This window comes from Lytechinus variegatus, chromosome 10 (genome assembly GCF_018143015.1).
Source record: "Lytechinus variegatus isolate NC3 chromosome 10, Lvar_3.0, whole genome shotgun sequence".
Classification (NCBI taxonomy): Eukaryota; Metazoa; Echinodermata; class Echinoidea; order Temnopleuroida; family Toxopneustidae; genus Lytechinus; species Lytechinus variegatus.
This window is the reverse complement of record NC_054749.1, coordinates 31,410,317-31,431,825: the sequence shown is the minus strand read 5'-3', so window position 1 is coordinate 31,431,825 and position 21,509 is coordinate 31,410,317. Positions and strand designations below refer to the sequence as shown.

Below are 21,509 nucleotides of genomic sequence, written 5' to 3'. Positions count from 1 at the left end.
AAGCGACCGAGCGGGGATAGGGTGTGGGAGGGGGGATACCCCCCTCCCACGGCAAGGACTTTTTCAAAAAATCATGTCCAAAAGTCGTATTTTGAGAGCACCTTTAGAAGAAAAATGCACGCTTAAATCACTGTAACTTCATGAATAAAAGACACATACTGACTCATTTAGGAGCTGGTTTCCAGTCACACACCGTATAAGCGGTCATTCAAAACATACATTTGGCAAAGGCTCTTCACTTGCTTGCATCGTGTGATTGAAACGTCAAATTTAAATGATACGAAACTGAGACTTGTAATCGATAAGTTCCGAATAATCCATTCTGTTTATTGTCATTTGTGTATTTACATTGTGTGTTTTAAACGAGAATTGTTTAGTCGTATGGCAACATGCATAAAATTTGGTTATTTTTTCCCCAAAATGCACAGTAAATTGTTACAAACTACAGAAAAAACGACATCATCTTCTGGTAATCAATCTTTTCCCTCGTATTATTTTCAAATCATCTTCAATAATCCAGTTATTCTGCACAACCTCGAAGTAATATAATGCTTCTTAAGGGGATTCTCATCATTTTTATTGTTTACGTTCAAAGTCTCTCATCGCGTTGCCATCTTAACTTATGACCAGCCAGGATGAAATTGTATTTATATTTATTTTAACATAAGATAATCAATTTTTACGAAGCACTTGTTAAAAATATACCACAAATAATTAAATAAGGTCAATGATAAAATGCTAGAAAATTCATGTAAGGAGCTTTGATATCCAGTCCATTAGCTGCCTATACACAGCAAACGCGGAGTGGGGTCGACTGGTGATTGAGAATATACAATTTTGCTCCTTGATAATTCGTTGGAATGATTGCTCGGCGAAACTTAGTTGGGGCGCCCTGGATAATATGCCTCTGAATCTACCAGAAAGTGTAAAAGTTAGTTTACATTAAATACAAATATGTCTGACCTATACATTTCAGTGAAAACGTACATGACCAAGGCAGAATGATAATGCTGCGCACGTGGCGCCCGATATAGGGCTTCATCTTTGAGTGAAGAATAATCTCAAGGATAGACATCATTCGCATCGTTGACATTTTCTCTCGCGATCTGTTACTTACAATTTACATGTATTTGCCATAAAGACGGACAAACGCATGTTACAAAAAACACAAAATTTCGGGAAAAAATGATATCCAATCCAACATCTTCACACTGGTCACTGCACTGCAACTCCCGATTACAAGTGGTGCAACTTTCCAACCAATCGACTTGCGCGCCCTGGAATTCCGGAATTTACATATTGCAATACAGTATGACAGTGGTGCATTTGTGCGAACACAAAGGCCATGAGCGTAAGTTAAAATATAGGATTTGACTAGATCTAGCCCTTGAAATTGACTACATTGTACCGATCCAGTAAATATAACCATCAAAAAAAAAAAAAAAAAAAATCGGCGAAAATAGGGGGGCGCGCGCCCGGGGCGCCCCCCTCTGGATCCGCCACTGCTGTATAATACATGGAAATCACAACAACTCAGCATCATAACATTCGGTAACAGGCGTCATAATAATTTCAAAATACATGTACATGTAATACAGGACTCGTGCAATTAGGAAATAAGGGATTCTAGTATCAAGCCGCCATCAATACAATATTATCATATTAAAAGAGAAAATAAAGAAGAGGAGGAGGAGGAAGAAGAAAAAGAAGAAGAAAAAGAACAATAAGAAAAAGCAGAAGAAAAAGAAGAAAAAAGAAGAAGATGAAGAAGAAAGGTGGAGGAGAAGAAGGGTGAGGAGTAGAAAGGGAAGGAAGAGAAGAGGACGAATTAACAAGAAAGAAGAAGAAGGGAGGAGGAGGAGAAGAGAAATCGTTAATACACGTACTCTGTCGGTCTTTTTTTCTACATTATGTGTTTGTACGTGGTCGAATTAACCCTGGTCATCTTGACGATTAGGTAGACGGGACTGCGGATGATCATGAAAACGGTCTTGACGATGAAGAAGATGAAACAAACTGAAACGAGAATGGCACTGTAGACAAACACTGGGCTGTTAGTGTCATCCCCGTTAGCGACCATGATACCAGCCAATGCCCAGATCAAGGTCGGATACACCATGAAGACGTATCGAGTATAGGCATCGAAGACAAACAACTCAAAGACAAAGTAGACGATGACGATAACGGCAAGAGTGGTCAGTGAAACGTACGTGGCGACATCGCTGTTTAGAAAGAATGACATAACCATTATGTAAAAACAATATAAATTTAATTTGCCAGAGTTGTTTTAAATAGGGTGCATATATGGGATCAGGGGGAGTGATTTGCCCAATCGAGTTACACTGATTCTGGTACATAATGGATTGATAGGACGAACATTCGATCGTATACCCAATTGAAGATGTAGATAATACTAATGGAGAATCTAGCGGGGAGGCACCCATGCAGGAATAAGGTGGAAATCTGGGGACTTCAACAATGTGACACATTGGCTAGTGATTGTACCCCATTCAAATGTTTCTGGTTCCTTCTGAGACTGTACAATTAAACTTTCTTATTATCAAATATACTTTTCTTCTCCTATAGGAAAGGATCACGCGGCAGAGCTTCGAGAACATCTGTAATCTTATACATCGTGTAAAATTACAGGAAATTGGTATATTATATGTGATATCTTATACATTTCCTGTACTTAAATGTGCTCTTCCTTTTTTGAGAATAGGTCTGTTCTGTTACATTGCCGGAAATTTCCTGATATAACAATTTGAAGAATGACTATGCAATTATTTTCACCGTGAAGTGAAATATCAATAGTTTTTTCCAAAGTGGTTGTTTCTTTTTAGTCATTAAGTATTTTTTACAGTGAATATTGTGCCCCCTTTGAAATTGGGGAACCCTTACCCCCATCTCTCACCCCCTGGACACGCCTCTAAAAATAAATGTTTTTAAAGGGGAAGTTCACCCTGAAGAAAACTTTGTTGTAAAAATAGCAGAAAAAATAGTAAAAAATATTGGTGAAGGTTTGAGGAAAATCTGTTAAAGAGTAAAAAAGTTATTAGAGTTCAAAATTTGGGATTTGTGACGTCATAAACGAGCAGCTGCCCCATGTGTTATGTAATATAAAATGTATGAATTTCAAATTTTGTATGGTTCCTGATGACTTAATTTTGTTTTCTTTTCATGATCGGGTGTGAAATGATTTGTCTATTGATATACAAAAGTTACAGTGAAAACCATTTTCAATTTTCTGAGAAAATGACATTTCATTGATTTTTTACCATTCGCTATGTATAAATGCTGCTCGCATATGACGTCACAAATCAAATAATTGAAATTCTAATAACTTTTTAATTATTTGATGAATTTTTCTCAAACCTTCGGCAATATTTTTTATTATTTTTTCTGCTATTTTTACAATAAAATTTTTGTCAGGGTGAACTTCCCCTTTAAAGATTGTAATTACCTTGGTAGCATGGCTTCGTATATGAGTGCTACTGAGAGATTGATGAGGGATGCAGCTGTAGCCCAGGTAGCGTAGATGGCTAGACCGTTATGCACTAAGACTCTATAGGCCCAAAGATCAGATCTAACAACCAAAAATAAAATAATTGAAATGTTTAGTTGAATCGGAAACACATTTATTAGTTGAATAATTTTCATGGAGAGATACATACAATTAGATAGAATATAAATGTGCTAAAATAATCGCCATAATATTTATAAATATAATGATTACATGAACGTACACCTGATTTTCCTTCTTGGGACGAGAATATGTAAATGTTTCAAGAACATTATTGAAATGTAGGAGCGAAGAGATCCCGTTTTTATTTTTAATTATATAACGTTGAAGGTTCCAACTTACACACTTCAGTTTGGATTATTGGGTTGATCATTTGAGATAAGCCATGTTTTAAAATTATTGCAGAAGTGAGAACAGCTACAATGCTTCCCTTTAATGTTCTTCGGACATAGTACCAAGTTCATTTGACATTGTTGAAGAAAAATAATCATACGTAACACCTGCATGTTCCTCACGAAAATAAAATACAGAAAAATGATTTGTGGACAATCAAAAGTTTTAATTTTAACACGAGTTATGCTCAAACACTACTGAACTGCATCATTCATGTCATTAATTCTAAGAAACGTCAAACCTACTCTGCAAAGTCTTTGAAATCGGTGAGATACTGGTAGACATTGGTGAGGCTGATGTACAACCCTACGTAGAGGGTTAGTGCGATCAGAAAGAGACCTAACGCAGATCTAGTCAGGTACTCCCGATCCCACAAGAATAGCCACAGGATGTTGGCAACATTGTTGATCATGTAGCTGTTGAGGAACATGACCGTTGTCGCAGGTGGGTTGAGGTAGACTGGTCCGCGGCTGTTTGATCGACATAAGGTCGTCAGGATGTAGATGATCCAGGCAAAGTTCCACAGGTAGATGAGACCCCATATGCTGAAAGTGTACCCGGCAGGGGTGACCGGGGTGGGGTACTTATTTGAGATGTTACCAACAGTGCTTTTAAACCATCCTTTGGGAAGTGAATAAAGGAGGGAAATACAGATCAAAAGACAAATTCAGTTAAATTTGTAATAAGAGAATAAAATAAAATACTACTTTGCTTGCTAGGTTAATCGACAAGAAAATAAATAATGCCAAACATTGAGGTTGTAGTTACTTCACATGATATTTTTGATAATCGAAATTCAAGAGCCCATTTACAAATTTCACAAGATCCACTTTGGATTTCAATACCACAACGCTCTCTCGCTTTTACCCTATAAATTGTCGATTGAGCGTCTCTCTCTTAACTGATCCCTCGACTTCTTTGGAGATTCCTGTGTTCCAGATGGAATGTAAATGTATGTAATCATAGATCCGATGTTAGGAAATTTCAAGAGACTTAGAACGGGAGGTATGGAGTTTGTGAAGGAAAAAGAGGGATATTAGGAGTAAGCTATTGTGGACTTCAGATGACAAGCAGGGATGGTAGGATAATAAGGTGGCACATGTGAATTGGTGGGGGTCATCACTGACATAAACGTCGTGGCCCAGTCGATTATTCTCCGGACTCTGAAACAGAGGGAAGTGGGCTCAAATCCCAGCCATGGCGTACTTTCCTTCAGCAAGGAATTCATCCTCAGTGTGCTGCACTCGACCCAGGTGAGGTAAATGGGTACCGGCAGGTAATTCATCAAAAAGCTGTGTGCACCTGAATAGGTAGCCTAGCTCAGCCGATGAATAATAATAGCAGGGCCCGCTGGGAGAACAGTTTTCGGGACTTAAGTGGCTACCCTGGGTAAATATACCGTTATTATCATCATTATTATTATTATCATTCTTATCATTATTGAACACAGCCTTACCAATGGACAACGGACTATCAGGTCCAATAGCTGCCTGGTAGTTGACAAACTGGAGAAGCAGGAAAACGGCAAGGGTGCAAAACGATGCTACCACCACGGATTCCATCTTCAACTCAACTTGTTAGAAAATGAAAAAGAAAAGTCAAGATCCTGCACAAGAAAAAAATAAAAGAGGGAAAAATAATATAAGAAAGTGTAAATTCTATAAATTGAGTAAGCTATACTGACACATACTACATCAAGTAATAAACAGTGATGATAGCTGACGGTGATGAGAATGGCGATGGGAATTATGATGGTAATGATATTAATAAAAATGCTAACATTAAAATTAATGCTGGTTTCATCATGATGATAATCATATTGATCATAAATAATAACATAAAAACAAAAATAACAACATAACAACTATAATAATGATAATAAATAATCATAGGCCTAATAAAAACGATGATAATAATAATAACCATCATGAAGTTTTAAAAGTCCTAAATTAAAAATAAGCCAAACGCATGGATACCAGATAACTTTTGTTATGACACCACTTATCTAGGTCTTACATTCCCTCCATTATGATTAATGTTTATGATGTTGTGGTAAGAAAACAGCCCCAAACCTCTTTTTATTCAGAGGTTTTATATTATGATATAGGTATTGACCTGTATGATACGAATTTGATACTATAAAATATTAACGAAATAAACGAGAGCGCATATAAATTCTCTACGACGTGTCTTTACGGTTCATTGTTATTGTATTCGGGGTCAATCAATCGAGCAGAGGAAAGGAAATTCCCTCACCTAAATTTCACATTTCAATATATGTTCCACAGTATGTTGGAATTCACAACAGCCGTAGGCCTACATCATTTGCATTAGTAGGTGATTACTACGTACGGTAATTTAATAATATAGGACAAGAACTGGAAAAATAACTGATATAATCTTACCTTTTATGCGTGACTCAGTGCGCGGACAATAGAATTATAATACTGTTAATCTTTGACTTGATCTTGAGAGCCTGATTTATTGTTTGCTATGCCAAGCACGTGACATTCGATGGAGGTTATACCTCGGTCACATTTGCTTTACGGCGATCGTGCGGCGAGTCGAAAACGGCCGTTTTATTCATTTTTATTCAAACTCCACTATATGAGCTGGTACAAAAAAATTAAAACGGCTGTTTTCGACTTGCCGTAAGGGCGCCGTAGAGTAAATGTGACCAAGGTATTACTTATATGACACTCGGGTGTCCGGAGAATCGAAAGAGAGAAATAGAAAATATTTTTTGCATGCAGTGTGCGTCTAGACGAACACGAAAGAATAGAAGAGTCAACGAAATAATAAATATGATAAGTAACATTCTTGATCCTCGATCGAATTTATTTGTATTTTTTTAATTTAATTTTGACAACGTGGCTGCTACTTAGCTATGTTCAAGTTTATCATTTTTTCATTTTTTTCTACGATTTATGATGGATGACATGCTTTGTGATTCATTTGACGTTATGTTAGTTTATATTTTGTGATCCGAGATAAATACTTATATAAACATAAATAGTAAAGGTGTCGTGGCCGAGTGGTTGAAGGCGCTTGTTTGGAGATCCGAGGATGGGGGGTTCGATGCTCGGTACCGCACTTTATGCCCTTAAGCAAGACATTTCATCCACATTGCTCTTTTATCTACATCAAATAAATGAAAATGCTATATGTATTATGAATACCAATGTGTGGATTTTTTAATACTACAAATTTGAATGATGAGTTAAAATAAATGAAACTCCTTACATGCCCTTCTCTGTTTTTCTTTCTCCCCCTCCCTATCCCTCTCTCTCACACATTCACACACATGCCCCCACGCACACACCCCTATACACACCCACACACTCACTAACTCTCACTCTATATATCATCTTTGTTTCTGTTCGTGGGTATGAATCTTTAAGAAAGACAAAATGAAAGTCGAAAGAATACCTCTTGAAAAGAAATCTACAATTCGAAATTATTGCACATTTTATTTATCAATCTCGGTATCGCCATCATGTTTATATATTAACTTGTACATTGGTTGCTTTGATATTCAGAAATTTAACTATTTCATCTCTTGATATCTATATGTGCTTAAATCGGATTGTAAAGTCATTCATGCACTTTAAGTGGGTATCCTATGCTGCAATATTATGAGCATTTGTAATTGTGTAATTTCATTAGATGTATTTTATGAAATATTCCTTTACTTTTTTATAAGTTAAATGATAGAGTATTGTGGTTTATCAGGGCCCACTTTTTGACATAAAATTGGACATTATTTTGAAAGTGAAAACAGCGTGTAGAAAGTTTATAGATGAATAATCTGCTTGATAATCAAGGAAATTTAACGAAAATCTTTATAAAATAATCTTTGTGTATATGATTCATAAAGGACTAAGCATTCTCCAAAATCATCACATTTCCTGGAATAAGGAATTGTTCAATTCCCAAAAAATTTCGTGGAAAAAAATCCTGAAATTTAACGAATAGTTACAAGAGTGGAACAATGGTTGCATTTGATGTATTTCGAAAAGGAGAAGAAGAAGAAGAAAAAGGAGGAGGAGGAGGAAATGCAGAAGGTAAAATAGAGAATATAGAAAGGAAAAAATTAGCCAACAAGTACTCTGTCGGTCTGTTTTTTTCTACATCATGTGCTTGTACGTGGTCGAGTTGACCTTGGTCATCTTGACGATCAGGTAGACGGGACTGCGGATGATCATGAGAACGGTCTTGACGATGAAGAAGATGAAACAGACTGAGACGAGAATGGCGCTGTAGACAAACACTGGGCTGTTAGTGTCATCACCGTTAGCTACCATGATACCAGCCAATGCCCAGATCAAGGTAGGATAAACCATGAAGACGTATCGAGTATAGGCATCGAAGACAAACAACTCAAAGACAAAGTAGACGATGGCGACAACGGCAAGAGTGGTAAGGGTGATGTAGGTGGCGACATCGCTGTTTTAAGAAGAATATATCGATGATGTAAATGAACAGCTATTACAATAAATATAAAAAAAGATTAATGAAAAAAATCTGTTACAGAAATTTTGATTTGCAAGGTATAAAATTGTTAGCAAACTTGCGCCTCTTGAAAGATACTTGCAAACATATTTCTACATGTATATAAAACTCCCCGATAAAAATCTCACAGTCCACGGCAAATTTTCCCCAATGAGCCAATCACAGCAAAACAATGTTCCATGTAAAAAAACAAAAAACCTTTGACCATTCATAGGATATTGATTGTAGCCCAACATTCGACCACACCCAAGTAAGAATGTTTATACATGTAGCAGTGGAATATCTTCTTTTTTTGGGGGGGGGGGGTCACCCGGGATGAGAAAATCTGGGCCTTTTCAAAATATGACACCTCAATTGGCTAGTGCAGAAAATGTACCCAGTCCAAATGTTTCTTGTTGCTTAAACTGTTCATGAAATAAGATCTTTCTGTATTTTCTACTACCATCAATTACCCTGTTACGCCCCTTGAATTGCTCCTGGGGCACCCTTATACCCCCATCTCCCCACCCCCGGGATACGCCTCTGAAAGAATTATAATTACCTTGGTAGCATGGCTTCGTATATGAGTGCTACTGATAGGTTGATGAGGGCTGCAGCTGTAGCCCAGGTAGCATAGATGGCCAGACCATTATGCACTAAGACTCTATAGGCCCACAGATCAGATCTTACAACCAAAAATAAAATAATTGAAAATGAAATAAGACTATATTCATATTTCGGAAACAACTTTGTGGTTTATTGTAATGGAAAGGAAAGAGTAGGAGGGGAGGGTCCGATGTCCAGAGACTCCGGACACTTAAGCAGATGAAAACGCCGTCTTTCGCTCTGATTATCTCATAATATATGCATTAAGTATCACAAATGATTGTGAATGTATGTGACTTAATATTATCTTTAATTTACTTCCAAACAGTTTTTGAAATATTGCATGAAAATCATTGAAATTGCCGACCGAAAATACAACTGGGTAAATTGAATTTCTCTACCTGAATCGCGAGGTTGTGATTAAAGTTGATTAGTCTTAAAGTTATTCAAAGATAAAAGTGCCCTCTTTAATATTTTCTGTTCCATATTTCTTTTTTTTTTCGTTTTCAATAGAGGCGTTTACTTTAGACACTATATGTGCTTCATTATTTCAAGTACTCGTTTCGTCACTTTTCCATTCTGTTAGGTATAATACCCTTTTCTTACAGTTCGTTGGCTAACTTAAAGCGTTTTATTTGATTTGTTAGATTGTGACATTTCGGTTGGTACCTATCCTACTAAAACTGCTTTTCTTATTTTTACCACCAGGTGGCGCAATTTTCCTCATTTATGTTTTGTTTAAAAAAAGAATAAACAAATGAACATTTTAGAAGTGATAGTCAGTCATTTATTTTCTATTGTCAATTTTTTTGGCGACCATTACATCATTTTTTGCAAGTTGTAGAATATGCATTGCTTATTGAACATTGTTTGTCAAACAAAATGAACAGGGTTTTCTCCCTTGGTCCTTCCTGTTTTGAAATTCGTGGTTAGTCACTGTCACCAACCCATTACCACCTGTTAGTGCTGTTGATCATAAGATATTTTGGCAATTTGTTTGTGTCTTTACGATTATTATTGTCAATCTTCTTCACGTTCACTAAAATAATAAGAAACATAAAAACGATTTGCAGACAAAAACAAGTTTAAAGTTAAACTCAGGTTATTCTCAGAGACTATCGAACCGCATCATTTATGGTTTAGAAGAGATAGCAAACCTACTCTGCAAAGTCTTTGAAATCGGTGAGATACTGGTAGACATTGGTGAGGCTGACGTACAACCCTACGTAGAGGGTTAGTGCGATCAGAAAGAGAGCTAACGTAGATCTCGTCAGGTACTCCCGATCCCACAAGAATAGCCACAGGATGTTGGCAACATTGTTGATCATGTAGCTGTTGAGGAACATGACCGTTGTCGCAGGTGGGTTGAGGTAGACTGGTCCACGGCTGTTTGATCGACATAAGGTCGTCAGGATGTAGATGATCCAGGCAAAGTTCCACAGGTAGATGAGACCCCATATGCTGAAGGCGTATCCGGCAGGGGTGACCGGGGTGGGGTACTTACCCGAGATTACCTCATGAGTGCTCTTGAACCACCCTTAGGGATGAAAATAAAGGAGGAAAATATCGAAACACAGGATTGTTATAGAAAAGTCAAAAGGAACAAATTCTTATTTGCTTAGGTAAATCAACAACACGAAAATATGATGGTTGCGTTTGCTTCACATTATTTTCCTGAGTGTCCAGTCTGATTCGCCCAACCAGTCTGAGCTAGGCAAGCATGCATCCCCATAACTCTGTCTATAAGCATATGGATTAATCACTTTGGAAACAATAACTTCACAATCATTACAATTGCTTTGGCCAACCAACGTGCTTCTGATTGCTTACAAACGTCAGCGTATACACATTGAAGATAACCATGATTACGCCTGTCACTTCCATAGTTGTGTTCGATTTGATCAATTGCAACTCTTTGTGAAAACACGGTATTGCTGATTTTGGTGTGCGTTCAATTGATTTTCTTAGGCTCAGTTGCTGCAGCAATGTAATACCCTTTTCTGCCTGTTGAATTTTAAGACATATTCGATAGAGATAACGAGGCAAGACAAATCTAGTCTACCTTGATTGCGTGCGGGAAATTAGCACTTTATTTATTACTTGTATGTGTATAGTAATTAACTTCTAGCATAATATTTAATGTTCTCGGGAAAGGACGCGTCCTGAAACCAACAGTCCCCGATTAAGTTTACAGTTGCATTCTAAACTAACCTAATTGGTTAAACGCCTTTCAAAATGCTTTTTCTTTTCAACGTTTCGCATTTACCTTTCGAAAAACATTTATTTCTATGACCGAGAAGAATTCGATTGGGCGCAGTTATGATTTGACAGAAAGCTTTGAAAACACAACTTTCGGATATGTAGTGTCTATCGAACGGATTCTTACCAATTGACAACGGACTATCAGGTCCAATAGATGCCTGGAAGGTGACAAACTGAAGAAACAGGAAGACAATGAGGGTGCAAACCGATGCTACCACCACTGATTCCATCTTGAATTCAGCTTGTTACAAAAGGAGAAAGAAAAGTCAAGGTCCTATACATAAAAAAGAGATCAAAAGAGGGAAAAGCGATTATTGGAGAGCAACTTCTGATGGATGACTTACTGTTATATTGGGCAAATTGAGTAGATTGATCATTATCGAAAATTAACAAATTTGCCATAATCAAAGTAGTAGTATTAAAAAGGGTATACCCACCTGTCTCACTGGACCAAATCAATGACATTTTTTTTTATTTGCGAGGCATGATTTCATCCAATCATATTTTGGTAGGGCACAACATGTCCAAAGTGTTAAAATTATGGTTACTGACAATTGAATGCCGTTCGAGCAAGATATATTTCTCTTGGTAGAAAAGGGTATCATGAGTTGATGTGCTAATGGGATGAAATAGTAGCCGGGATGGTGCTTATGTTCCATTATAGCTTTCTGTAATCTTCTTTTTCGGAGAGGACAAAATAGAACGTCAATTGTCTGCGAAATGGGTGGATGTGGATGAAGTGAACATTCTAAGTTTGTTGCATATATACATGTGTCCTTGTAGACATTTATTATCAAATCAAGTAATGTGTAATTATGCGTTTAGACACCGATTCAGAGACAATAATTGTGGAGAGAATTAGCAACACATTTTTCTTAACAGCCTCCCCCCCCCCCCTCCCCCTCAAAAGGAATTATATGTACTTCTATGGTTTTCAATTATCTTTTAAATCGCATTTCATTGATTAACTGTGATAAAGATGTGTGGACTCAAAGTTGTTGTTAAAAGACGAAATGGGTGAGACAGTGATGTTGCCTGTATTATGGAAGATACGGTCATATTAATTTAGAAGAGCGCTTGTATTTCAAAGTCATTTCCTTGAAAGTTTTCTAACGGTGTCAATAGCTCGCCATCGTAGATTTATTTCATCTTGCGCTTCGCGGTTGCATTATTTCTTTCACGAGATATGTCCTGGAGACAAAGGCGTCAATCCTTGGGAACAACGGCCCCCATGATAATATTGGGGGAGGCAAATAACCCTTTGAAATTTGTTTGTTCCTCTTTAGAAATACCAAGTTATGGCAGCCATGAGTTCTCGTTGACGTACGTATCTATATGAATTTGCTCTGTATCATGCAATATATTGAACGAAGTTAGAGCATGGTACTATGCAGTGCATTGCTCACTGCTTTTGTATCAGGGATAGCAATCGAGTTAAGAAAACTACTTTGTCTAACTTCTATATTTCACATTTCAATCAAACTATTTAGGACACCGGGTGGGACTCACTGTATACAGAACAAACAACTGTATTTTCGTGTGCAAAAGGTGGTGATTACTATGGTGATGGTACCAGCGAAGAACTAGAAAAAATCTTACCTTTTATTGATTGACTCAGACAACAGGATTATAATGCCGTTAATCTTTGACTTGGTGCATGCATATATCGAGAACTAATTTTTGATCCTTTGTTTGCTAATTGACATTGACCGCACGTGACTGTCGACAAACGTGGCTAATTATTTACTCTCAAGTGATCGAGTGATCGAGATTGATGAAAGAGGGCGAAGACCAAATTACAATGTTTCCGGAGACCCCCCCCCCGCATTGTAATTGTCCCATGTAGATGTATGGGTGAATACGTGCCCCACCCTCAAACTCATTCAACACTTTCTCTCACCCTTCCTGCCACCCACCCCCCTCTCTCTCCCTGTAAACTATGTTTTTCAGTGCATATCCATACCTTTATTTTTCTTAGGCAAGTCCTCCAATTTCCCTTTTTTACACCTCAATCGCTGTCTTTGGTCCTTCTTATCCCGCCGATCTGTACCACAGTGTTGGATGTAACGGCGAATATTCTATTAAAATAAAGGTCTTAATAAATTGGTTTCATAACGATTTGAAAAAAAAACGCTAGCGTTGCACCTAGTCCTTGAATTAAATAATATGAACTTGTGAAATTGAATGAACGAGTGAAATAAAAAATTACAATCCATCTTTGGTTCGAAGTTAAATTTTGTATTAAAGCCCCCGTCTATTATAATTTCCTTTGAACTTTTATTCATTACGTATGCCTACTTGATATATACGAAAATAAACTTCGAAGTAAACTTCAGAAGTATAAGAACTTTCTCTTCTGATTTAGGATTAATTTTTATTATTATACATCAAACTAAGTATGATTGTAGTACTATTAAAAAAAAACAATTTAACAAATACGCATGGATGTTATATACTGGTTGTTAAAAAGGAAAACGAAAAGTCACATTTTGGGACAGAAATATTAAATTCGATACTTTTTTGGGGTCAGTCTAAGGCTTTTTGCATGTAAATTATAGCACTTCAGAACCACTCATCACTAAGTATCATTGTTTTGAACACTATTTTGGAAAGTTCACCTTGCATAGAGAACAAATGTCAGTTCAGAAATAAGATAAATCAGAATATGAATGAATAAAAAGAATTATGAGCACTTTTTCATTGGAATGTATTTTTCTAGTTAAGGGCCTTCTTTTAGAACATTTCATTAAACACATATTTTAATAAAGTGTTTTTTTATATTTTCATTAGCGAAGCATATTCGTGTCCCGAGAAGGTTAGCGACCGACCATAATATTATGCAGACTACAGTGGTCCCTGAATCCGAATCAAAGTGTCTTTGGAACGTTAATAGTTGTGCCTCAAGGTCATTATAAAGGTGAATATCGCCTGCGCTTTAAATATTTTTGTTAAAAATCTCTCTTTCCTTTCTTTTATAAGATGTAGTATCTCAAAGACTTATTCATTGTCTTGTGGAAAGTTTGAAAGTTATTCTAACAAAAAACAGCATCAACCAACAATTAAGCAAATATTAAACAACTATATAAAATATTACTGCTCTCCTTGTATACTTATTGCTTTCCCTACTTCTTTACTTCTCTTATACTATGTGGATTTCGATGGTTTATTCTGAGTCATTGATACACATAAGTGATTGCCAGGCAATCAGACTTAATTCTTTAATTTTGTAGATACAACTCCATGTTTAATCGCAGCTAAGCACCAGGCTTAATCAGATAAAGGAATTAACTTGGAGTTAAGGCACTACCTTGTACAGAAGGAGATCGAAGCACAATTTTAAACAAGTTAGTTTTTCTACCGTCTTTGCAGCGTCTGCAGTAAATACCTTTGCCCACCTGATAAAGTTGTAGAATAGTTCTGGTGCATCTTATATCGTGAGTATATTGATGTAGATTTTTTGAAATATATACAATAAAATCGTCTTCAAATAAGATTTTTTTCTTGAACATCATCATCAGCGTTATCATGCATGAATCAGCCACCATTTTTAATTTCTCTTCCTTTTCCTCCAGGTATTAATATATCGAGTAAGATGGATGTCGTACCACAGTTGACCGTTCTAGTACTTATTGGATTCCTCTTAACTCTCTTCTTCAACTTTCAAGCCGGTATTGGCCCAAATTCCGACTTATCATTAGGTAAGGAGCTATACAATAAAATAGGTCAGAGGCTATGCAAGGGTAGTTTTAGGAGGGACTGGGAAGAGACTTAACATTAACAAATCGGACAAGGAATAACAAAGTTATGATATTTTCGAGTTTGCATTTCTTCGGTAAAACATTTCGATCTTCATGAATATGCAATGAACGAGCTGTTTGTTACAAGTAAAACACGTTCTGAGACATGTTAGTTCCACGACCAGATCCCTGTTTTCAATATTATTTTTCCACATTTTCCTTAAAAAGATTTCTATCAAAATTTGATTTTTTTTTACTAGAAACCATCTCTTAGTCATCGGTTTAACATGTTGCCATCAAATTCAATATTATTTATTCTATTAAAGATGATTGTCAAAGTTTATCAGGCATAGTGGGTGACATTGTAGACGAAAAAACTCATCAAAGAGGAGGCAATGCAGAGCGAGGAATCGAATTCAAAACCTTATTATCATGAGTCCAATGCTCTATCCACTAGACCACACGACCCGGGTGGCCTATCTAATAATGATTATTAAGCCTTAAATAAAGATAAAATGTGACCCATTTTGTTCCTTTAATAAAACACCATATTTTCTTAAAGATTCTACATTCTTTATCATGTTGATGAAAGAATTTTCCCTTGTCATTATAATTTTATTACAAATAGGAATTTTTCGAAACTCGATCGGGAACCTGTCCAACTTGTACCCGACGCCCGTCACCCCAGCCGGTTACACCTTCGCAATCTGGGGATTGATCTACTCCTGGTTTGGTGCTTGGGTGATCTACGTCATCACAACTCTCTTCAGGACGAACGATAAGGGTCCTGTATATCTTAACCCTCCTACAACCAGTCCTGAGTTTCTCATTGCAGTATGGCTGAATCTTACCCTAAATGTTACCTGGTTATTCGCATTCGACAGGACCACCTTTATCTTGAGTTTGGCGGCCCTGGCTGGCATAACAACAACGCTCTACATAGCGATCTCCATACATATTAGCAGGGTTTATGATTATCTTTTTGTCTTCAAAGAATATGGAGTGTAAGTTTCGTTTGATTATGTTTCGTCTAAAATATCATTATGTTTTTATTGGTTATTTTGGGGTTTGTTCGTTTGTTTGCTCGAAGTAATTGTTTCTGTCAGGGGTTAATCTGTTTTAATAACTACTTAGGCTTTTGATCATCAGTTTATATAGAACATTTCCACACCACACTAGTAGTAAGAAGCGGGGTATTGTGATTAATAGTCTTGTTTGTCCCAGTTGGAAATGACCCTTCTCAACTATTTAGAGATAGACTAGAGCATGTAGAGTGTGGGTTATGACATTGAAAGTTAATAAGCACATTGGCTCTGATGGAATCTCCCCCATGTTAAAAAAGTGCTGGCACGGCTATCACTCCGATCCTAACAAAATGTTTCAATCAAAGCCTGAAGCTTAGTTCTGTACCCAGGTTTTGGAGGCCATAGTTCCGTGACTCCACCCCACAGAACTGACAAGAGTGGTGATCTTCAGAGCATTGAAAACTTTTGTCCCATTTCAATTTTTTCTGTGCCTGAACGTAGAATATGATTGAGCTCATATTTACAAAGTTACAACATGGTTTTTCTCACAAGGTCCATGTAAAACAAAAGTTTTCCCCATTTTTTTTTTCAATTTGGCAAAAGCTTTAGACCAGTCCAAGAGTTGATGCAATTTTTTGGGACTGTTCCCGCAAAAATTTGACATTGTTATAATCAACAAGTAAAATGTGGAATTTGAGGCAAACAGCACTTTGGGTCTGTTTTATTTCATATCAGATTGGTAACACTGAGGAAGAGTAAAATCGGATAGGATTAGTACGCTACTTCTGGTGTGACTCAATGCTCCATTAACGGACCAATTCTGTTTTATTATAAGCTATTAGCCGATTTAACTAACACAATCTCCTCTCCTCCTACAATGATATGATAATAATAATAATGATATTAATGATGATGATGATAAAGAAAATGATAAATATATAGTTACATTAATATAGCGCTTAATACTTTGTGTCTCTAAGCGCTTTACATTGTAATTATTGCAATTCCTGTCATCTTTTCCCCTCTAAATTTGATTGATTTTAGATTCGATCTGTGGGCCAACCGTGTTCTTATACAGAATGGACTTGCCTTATACGCTACTTGGACTACGGTCGCAACTAAAGTACAGCTATCTATTGTTCTGCTCTACAGGCTTGGACTAGACGAGTGAGTACACTCTTAAAAAGGTTGGGCAAAAAAGGCCCAATTTTTAACCATCACTAGGTAACATACTGTCCACACAACTATTGGTTAGGATCTGTCCAAATCGGGTAATAAAAACTAATGATTGGGTAATAAATTTGCTCAATTTGATAATAATTGCCCAGAATACATTTTTACCAACATACATTACCCAACACAGTGGACATTATGTTGCCCGACATTATAAGTGTGTATATACACATGCATTTTTTTAAAGATACTTTATCCTGTAAAAAAACCCCATGGCCTTCTTTGATTTCAGTTTAACAAATGAATAATGCACTTTATGATAATAAAAATGTACTATAATGACAGTATAATTAAAATAGTGTTTACTTTATTGAATTATTGACCCTTTAAAAAGGTTGGTCAAAATGACCATTTTCTATCTTAACATTTGTCCGACTGATTAAATTGGTCAAAATCAACCCAATTCCTGGTAGATTTTAACAACAAAATTTGGTTGATTTTGACAAATTTTCTCAGTCGGGCAAGAGAATAATTATTCCTGCTAATCCTTTTTCGAAGTGTACATAAATTCCATTTATATGAGTAAACACATGATCACGGTAATGTTTTACATTTACTTTTTAATAAACGGTCCCTGACATTAAAAAAAATAAGATATGTTTCAATCAAATATTAGACTTTACTTTGTCACTTACCTGTGTTAGAAAAAGTACCGATATCTATAGTTATACTAGCTCGATTCAGATTTATCCCGAAACCTCAATTTTCCTTTAGATTTCAGTAGGATTGCTGCTCAATATTACTCTATTCTTTCTTTGCTTCAATAAATTATTATTACTCTACACACTATCATTTGAGGTCAAGTCCACCTCAGAAAAATGTTGATTTGAATCAATAGAGAAAAATCAGACAAGCACAATGCTGAAAATTTCATCAAAATCGGATGTGAAATAAGAAAGTTATGACATTTTAAAGTTTCGCTTATTTTTTTTCAAATAGTTATATGAACGAGCCAGTTACATCCAAATGAGAGAGTCGATGATGTCGCTATTTCTTTTGTTTTTTATTATTTGAATTAATTTTTACAAATTTGACGATTAGGACCTCCGTGCCTGAAGCACAAAATGTAAAAAAAAATGGAATTCCACGTGTTCAGGGAGGAATGAAACTTCATTTCACATGACAATGACGAGAAAATAAAAATGTTTCATATTTCATATAATAAAATACAAAAGAAATAGTGAGTGAGTGATGTCATCAGTTCCTCATTTGCATACTGACCTAGATGTGCATATAACTGTTTTGTTAAATGAAGCGAAACTTTAAAATGCCATAACTTTCTTATTTTACATCCGATTTTGATGAAATTTTCAGTGTTATGCTTGTTGAATTTTTCTCTTTTTATTCAAATCAAGTTTTTGTTGGGGTGGACTTGTCCTTTGAAATCCTAAAGCATGAATATTGCATGTTTAGGGGAATACTGCCCTCTACAAGTGAATTCTACATAGATATTGCGAACGAATATTGTACAACGGAACAATTGAACGATCTTCATGTAGCGACGAGAATTTTACATAATATTTGTTCTCAGTGGCGTAATGAGCCAAAAATTTGAAGGGGCTAGATATGGCGTATCGCGTAAAATTTATTTTAAATACAAGTTGCGAGTGAACGAAGCGAGCGCACAAAATTTTGATATTTTTATTACAAAATCCAATTATGTAAAAGATTTTGAAATGATATTCATAAAATAATATAATATTTCATCCTCCTCTCTTTACTTCCTTTTCTCTTTTTTTAAAATCTTGGTCAGCAAAATCTGTACGCCAGTGTATGTTCTTCGAATTATCAATAGTTCATGAAATACATGGATATTAATTTTCCATTCTTTTGTGCCATTACAGGGATACTACGACCTACATTTGCTTTGCTGTCCTCGCTTCCCAACTCATCACTTATTTCTTCCTGGACTGTTTCGTTTATGATCGATACTTTCGATATATTCTTATCGTCTACCCAGCGGCGATGTGGTCATTGGGAGGAATCCTTGTCGCTAACGTTCGTGATCCCACCAGTCCTCCAGCGGTTATCGGATCGACACTCTTTGCCCTCGTCTTCGTCTTCTTCGTCATCAAAACCATCTTGGTCATCGTTCGCGACCCCGTATACGTCATTGCAAAACAGAGAAAGGCTGATAAGGCCGCTTACACGCAACTGGTTTAGTGTTTAGTGAAAAAGAAAAAAAAATTGTAAAGGATAATAATTGTATTGTTAATACTCCATCATATAGGATAATAATAACAACATATTTTGGTTAATGATATCTGCCAATGAAGTTATTTTGATTTAGATATCAGATTATCTTGAACCAATGATAATGTCTAGGTTTTTATAATCACTTTCCATTTGAATATATAGCATTTTTATGGTTTGTAAATATTATTTTAGATACCTTTCAGATAGTGTTCATTACTTACACTGTAAAAAATATTGGGTACAATTTTAACCAATACGAGGGTAATTATATGTGTCCAACCAATTTTGGGCAGTATTTTACCCAATTCGGGCAAGCATATTGTCCATTAAGGTTAAGAAATAAGCAGCAGTTACTTTAGAATGGGCAAAATTTTCATCACACTGGATAAATAAAAATTCCCCAAAGAAATGCCCAATGTTGGTTGGACACATAATTACCCTCATGGAGCATTTTACCCAATATTTTTAGAGTGTATTTCATTTAGCAATGGTCTCTTACTAGTACTTTGGCATATCAAACAAATTGTTACTAATGATTATGTTTCTAAGAATTCTTTTGACATTTGTTTCTTTCTTTTTAATATAGATATATTTTTCTTGGCATGTTCATTCATTTTATGAAGAGATCTGTGAGGCAACCTGTTTTGTTATTTCATTTACGGCAATATAAATTACTGATGTATTTTGCTCCAGGAAATGATAATTTCTTATTTTATTTTTGAGAATTTTGAAAAAAACTAAGTTTCAAGAAAATAAATCTGGACTTCTTTATTTCATATCTGTTATCACCGGTACTCACCCTTCTTAAAATAGAAATTAGTGTTTTTAAAAAACAATGACAAATTTGATTATACCGGGTTTTTTTTCTTTCAGAGTTAAAATAAGATTTACGCATGAGTGGCATCATCTGAGTTGACATTACATTCGAGCAACTTGGATTTCAATTATCATATTAGATTTACATGTAGGGCATGATTTCCTAGAGTGATACGAGAAAACGACGAGATCAAGTTGGGAAGTTGACTTAAAAAAGGTCAATTTTGTAACAAGAGGACAAATAGGCAAGATGAATAGGAGAGTGTGGCTTAATAAAAACTACCATCCGCATGCAAATGGTTATAGGCTATAAAATCCCTTGAGATAAAAATAAATTGGAGAAGAAAATCAACAATATACAATTCATGTGATATCAAATCAAAACTTAAATAATCATTAACTTAAGTTTATTTAAACATAACCATTCTCTCTCTTTTTAAATAACAAGTTACTGTCCTTAAAATGATCAAATTATTCAGCAGATGTCAGTACTACATGGTTAAAAGTAACAAGTTGCTGTAATAAAAAGAAAAATCGCTTGTATTGATTACGTGACATTGGAGTGGAATTGATTCTTCGTGAAGAATAAAAAGTATGAAAATTAAATTCCCATTCAGGAATACTTGCACGTTCTTTTTGTCTTTTCTTCAAGCAATGTCCCTATTTAGATATAGCAAATCAAGTTACAATGTGATACAATAACAATGATAGTAATTAGAAAAATATATCTATGTATGCTAAACTGGTGAAAACAATGATGGTAATTTTAATAATATAATACATAAATAATGAATAATGACAGTATTTTCCCCGTTATATCTATCTCGACTCATGCATAATTTAACACCTAAATACCATCATTCTGAATATGCAGCATGTGTTTACTCTCAACAACCATGATAATCATCATTCAAAAAATGCCATCTCAGCATTAGTTCATTTGATTTTTTTTCTCTAAAGGCAATATCCACCCCAACAAAAGTTTATTTCGACATCAAACGAACTTAGGGTCAAGTCCACCCAAGAAAAAAGATTCAGTAACAAAATCATAATCTATGATGCTGAAAAGTTGAAAGTCAGGGGCCCGTTGCATAAAACTTTTTACCTGAGAAAACTAGAGTTTGTGCTCTGTGTTAAAGTGAATGGCAGAAATCAGACTAACCTTAGTTTTCAGTTTTTCCCCGAGTTTTCTCAGGTAAAAAGTTTTATGCAACAGGCCTCAGATGT

At 35.7% G+C, this 21,509-nt stretch overlaps 3 protein-coding genes across 3 annotated transcripts; 1 reads left to right on the top strand and 2 right to left on the bottom strand.

Moving 5' to 3' along the window:
• Positions 1-1,789: 1,789 nt before the first annotated feature.
• On the bottom strand, positions 1,790-6,422 carry LOC121422972. The gene is made up of 5 exons (XM_041618223.1): positions 6,322-6,422; positions 5,373-5,522; positions 4,162-4,537; positions 3,464-3,586; positions 1,790-2,222 (listed from the first exon to the last, which is right to left on the bottom strand). The coding sequence occupies exons 2-5, from the start codon at positions 5,476-5,478 to the stop codon at positions 1,904-1,906; spliced, it is 924 nt and encodes a 307-aa protein (XP_041474157.1). The 5' UTR covers positions 5,479-5,522; positions 6,322-6,422; the 3' UTR covers positions 1,790-1,903.
• A 939-nt stretch (positions 6,423-7,361) lies between these two features.
• Positions 7,362-12,893, bottom strand: LOC121422918. The gene is made up of 5 exons (XM_041618160.1): positions 12,875-12,893; positions 11,400-11,549; positions 10,175-10,550; positions 8,970-9,092; positions 7,362-8,362 (listed from the first exon to the last, which is right to left on the bottom strand). The coding sequence occupies exons 2-5, from the start codon at positions 11,503-11,505 to the stop codon at positions 8,044-8,046; spliced, it is 924 nt and encodes a 307-aa protein (XP_041474094.1). The 5' UTR covers positions 11,506-11,549; positions 12,875-12,893; the 3' UTR covers positions 7,362-8,043.
• Positions 12,894-14,562: 1,669 nt separating this feature from the next.
• LOC121423094 lies at positions 14,563-20,902 on the top strand. Its single transcript, XM_041618380.1, has 5 exons — positions 14,563-14,709; positions 14,848-14,973; positions 15,641-16,016; positions 17,082-17,204; positions 19,115-20,902. Exons 2-5 carry the CDS (start codon positions 14,868-14,870, stop codon positions 19,431-19,433), a joined length of 924 nt encoding a protein of 307 aa, XP_041474314.1. The 5' UTR covers positions 14,563-14,709; positions 14,848-14,867; the 3' UTR covers positions 19,434-20,902.
• Positions 20,903-21,509: the final 607 nt, after the last annotated feature.

What these genes read in the sequence shown, in the direction of transcription:
- LOC121423094 (XM_041618380.1), top strand. Translation starts at nt 14,868, where the DNA reads ATGGATGTCGTACCACAGTTGACCGTTCTAGTACTTATTGGATTCCTC. An exon ending in AAATTCCGACTTATCATTAG is followed by an intron (nt 14,974 to 15,640) that starts GTAAGGAGCTAT and finishes TATTACAAATAG; the next exon opens with GAATTTTTCGAAACTCGATC. An exon ending in TACAGGCTTGGACTAGACGA is followed by an intron (nt 17,205 to 19,114) that starts GTGAGTACACTC and finishes GTGCCATTACAG; the next exon opens with GGATACTACGACCTACATTT.
- LOC121422972 (XM_041618223.1), bottom strand. Translation starts at nt 5,478, where the DNA reads ATGGAATCCGTGGTGGTAGCATCGTTTTGCACCCTTGCCGTTTTCCTG. An exon ending in GATTTCAAAGACTTTGCAGA is followed by an intron (nt 3,587 to 4,161) that starts GTAGGTTTGACG and finishes TTTGGTTGTTAG; the next exon opens with ATCTGATCTTTGGGCCTATA. An exon ending in TACGAAGCCATGCTACCAAG is followed by an intron (nt 2,223 to 3,463) that starts GTAATTACAATC and finishes CTTTCTAAACAG; the next exon opens with CGATGTCGCCACGTACGTTT.
- LOC121422918 (XM_041618160.1), bottom strand. Translation starts at nt 11,505, where the DNA reads ATGGAATCAGTGGTGGTAGCATCGGTTTGCACCCTCATTGTCTTCCTG. An exon ending in TGATAGTCCGTTGTCAATTG is followed by an intron (nt 10,551 to 11,399) that starts GTAAGAATCCGT and finishes TTCATCCCTAAG; the next exon opens with GGTGGTTCAAGAGCACTCAT. An exon ending in TACGAAGCCATGCTACCAAG is followed by an intron (nt 8,363 to 8,969) that starts GTAATTATAATT and finishes TTCTTAAAACAG; the next exon opens with CGATGTCGCCACCTACATCA.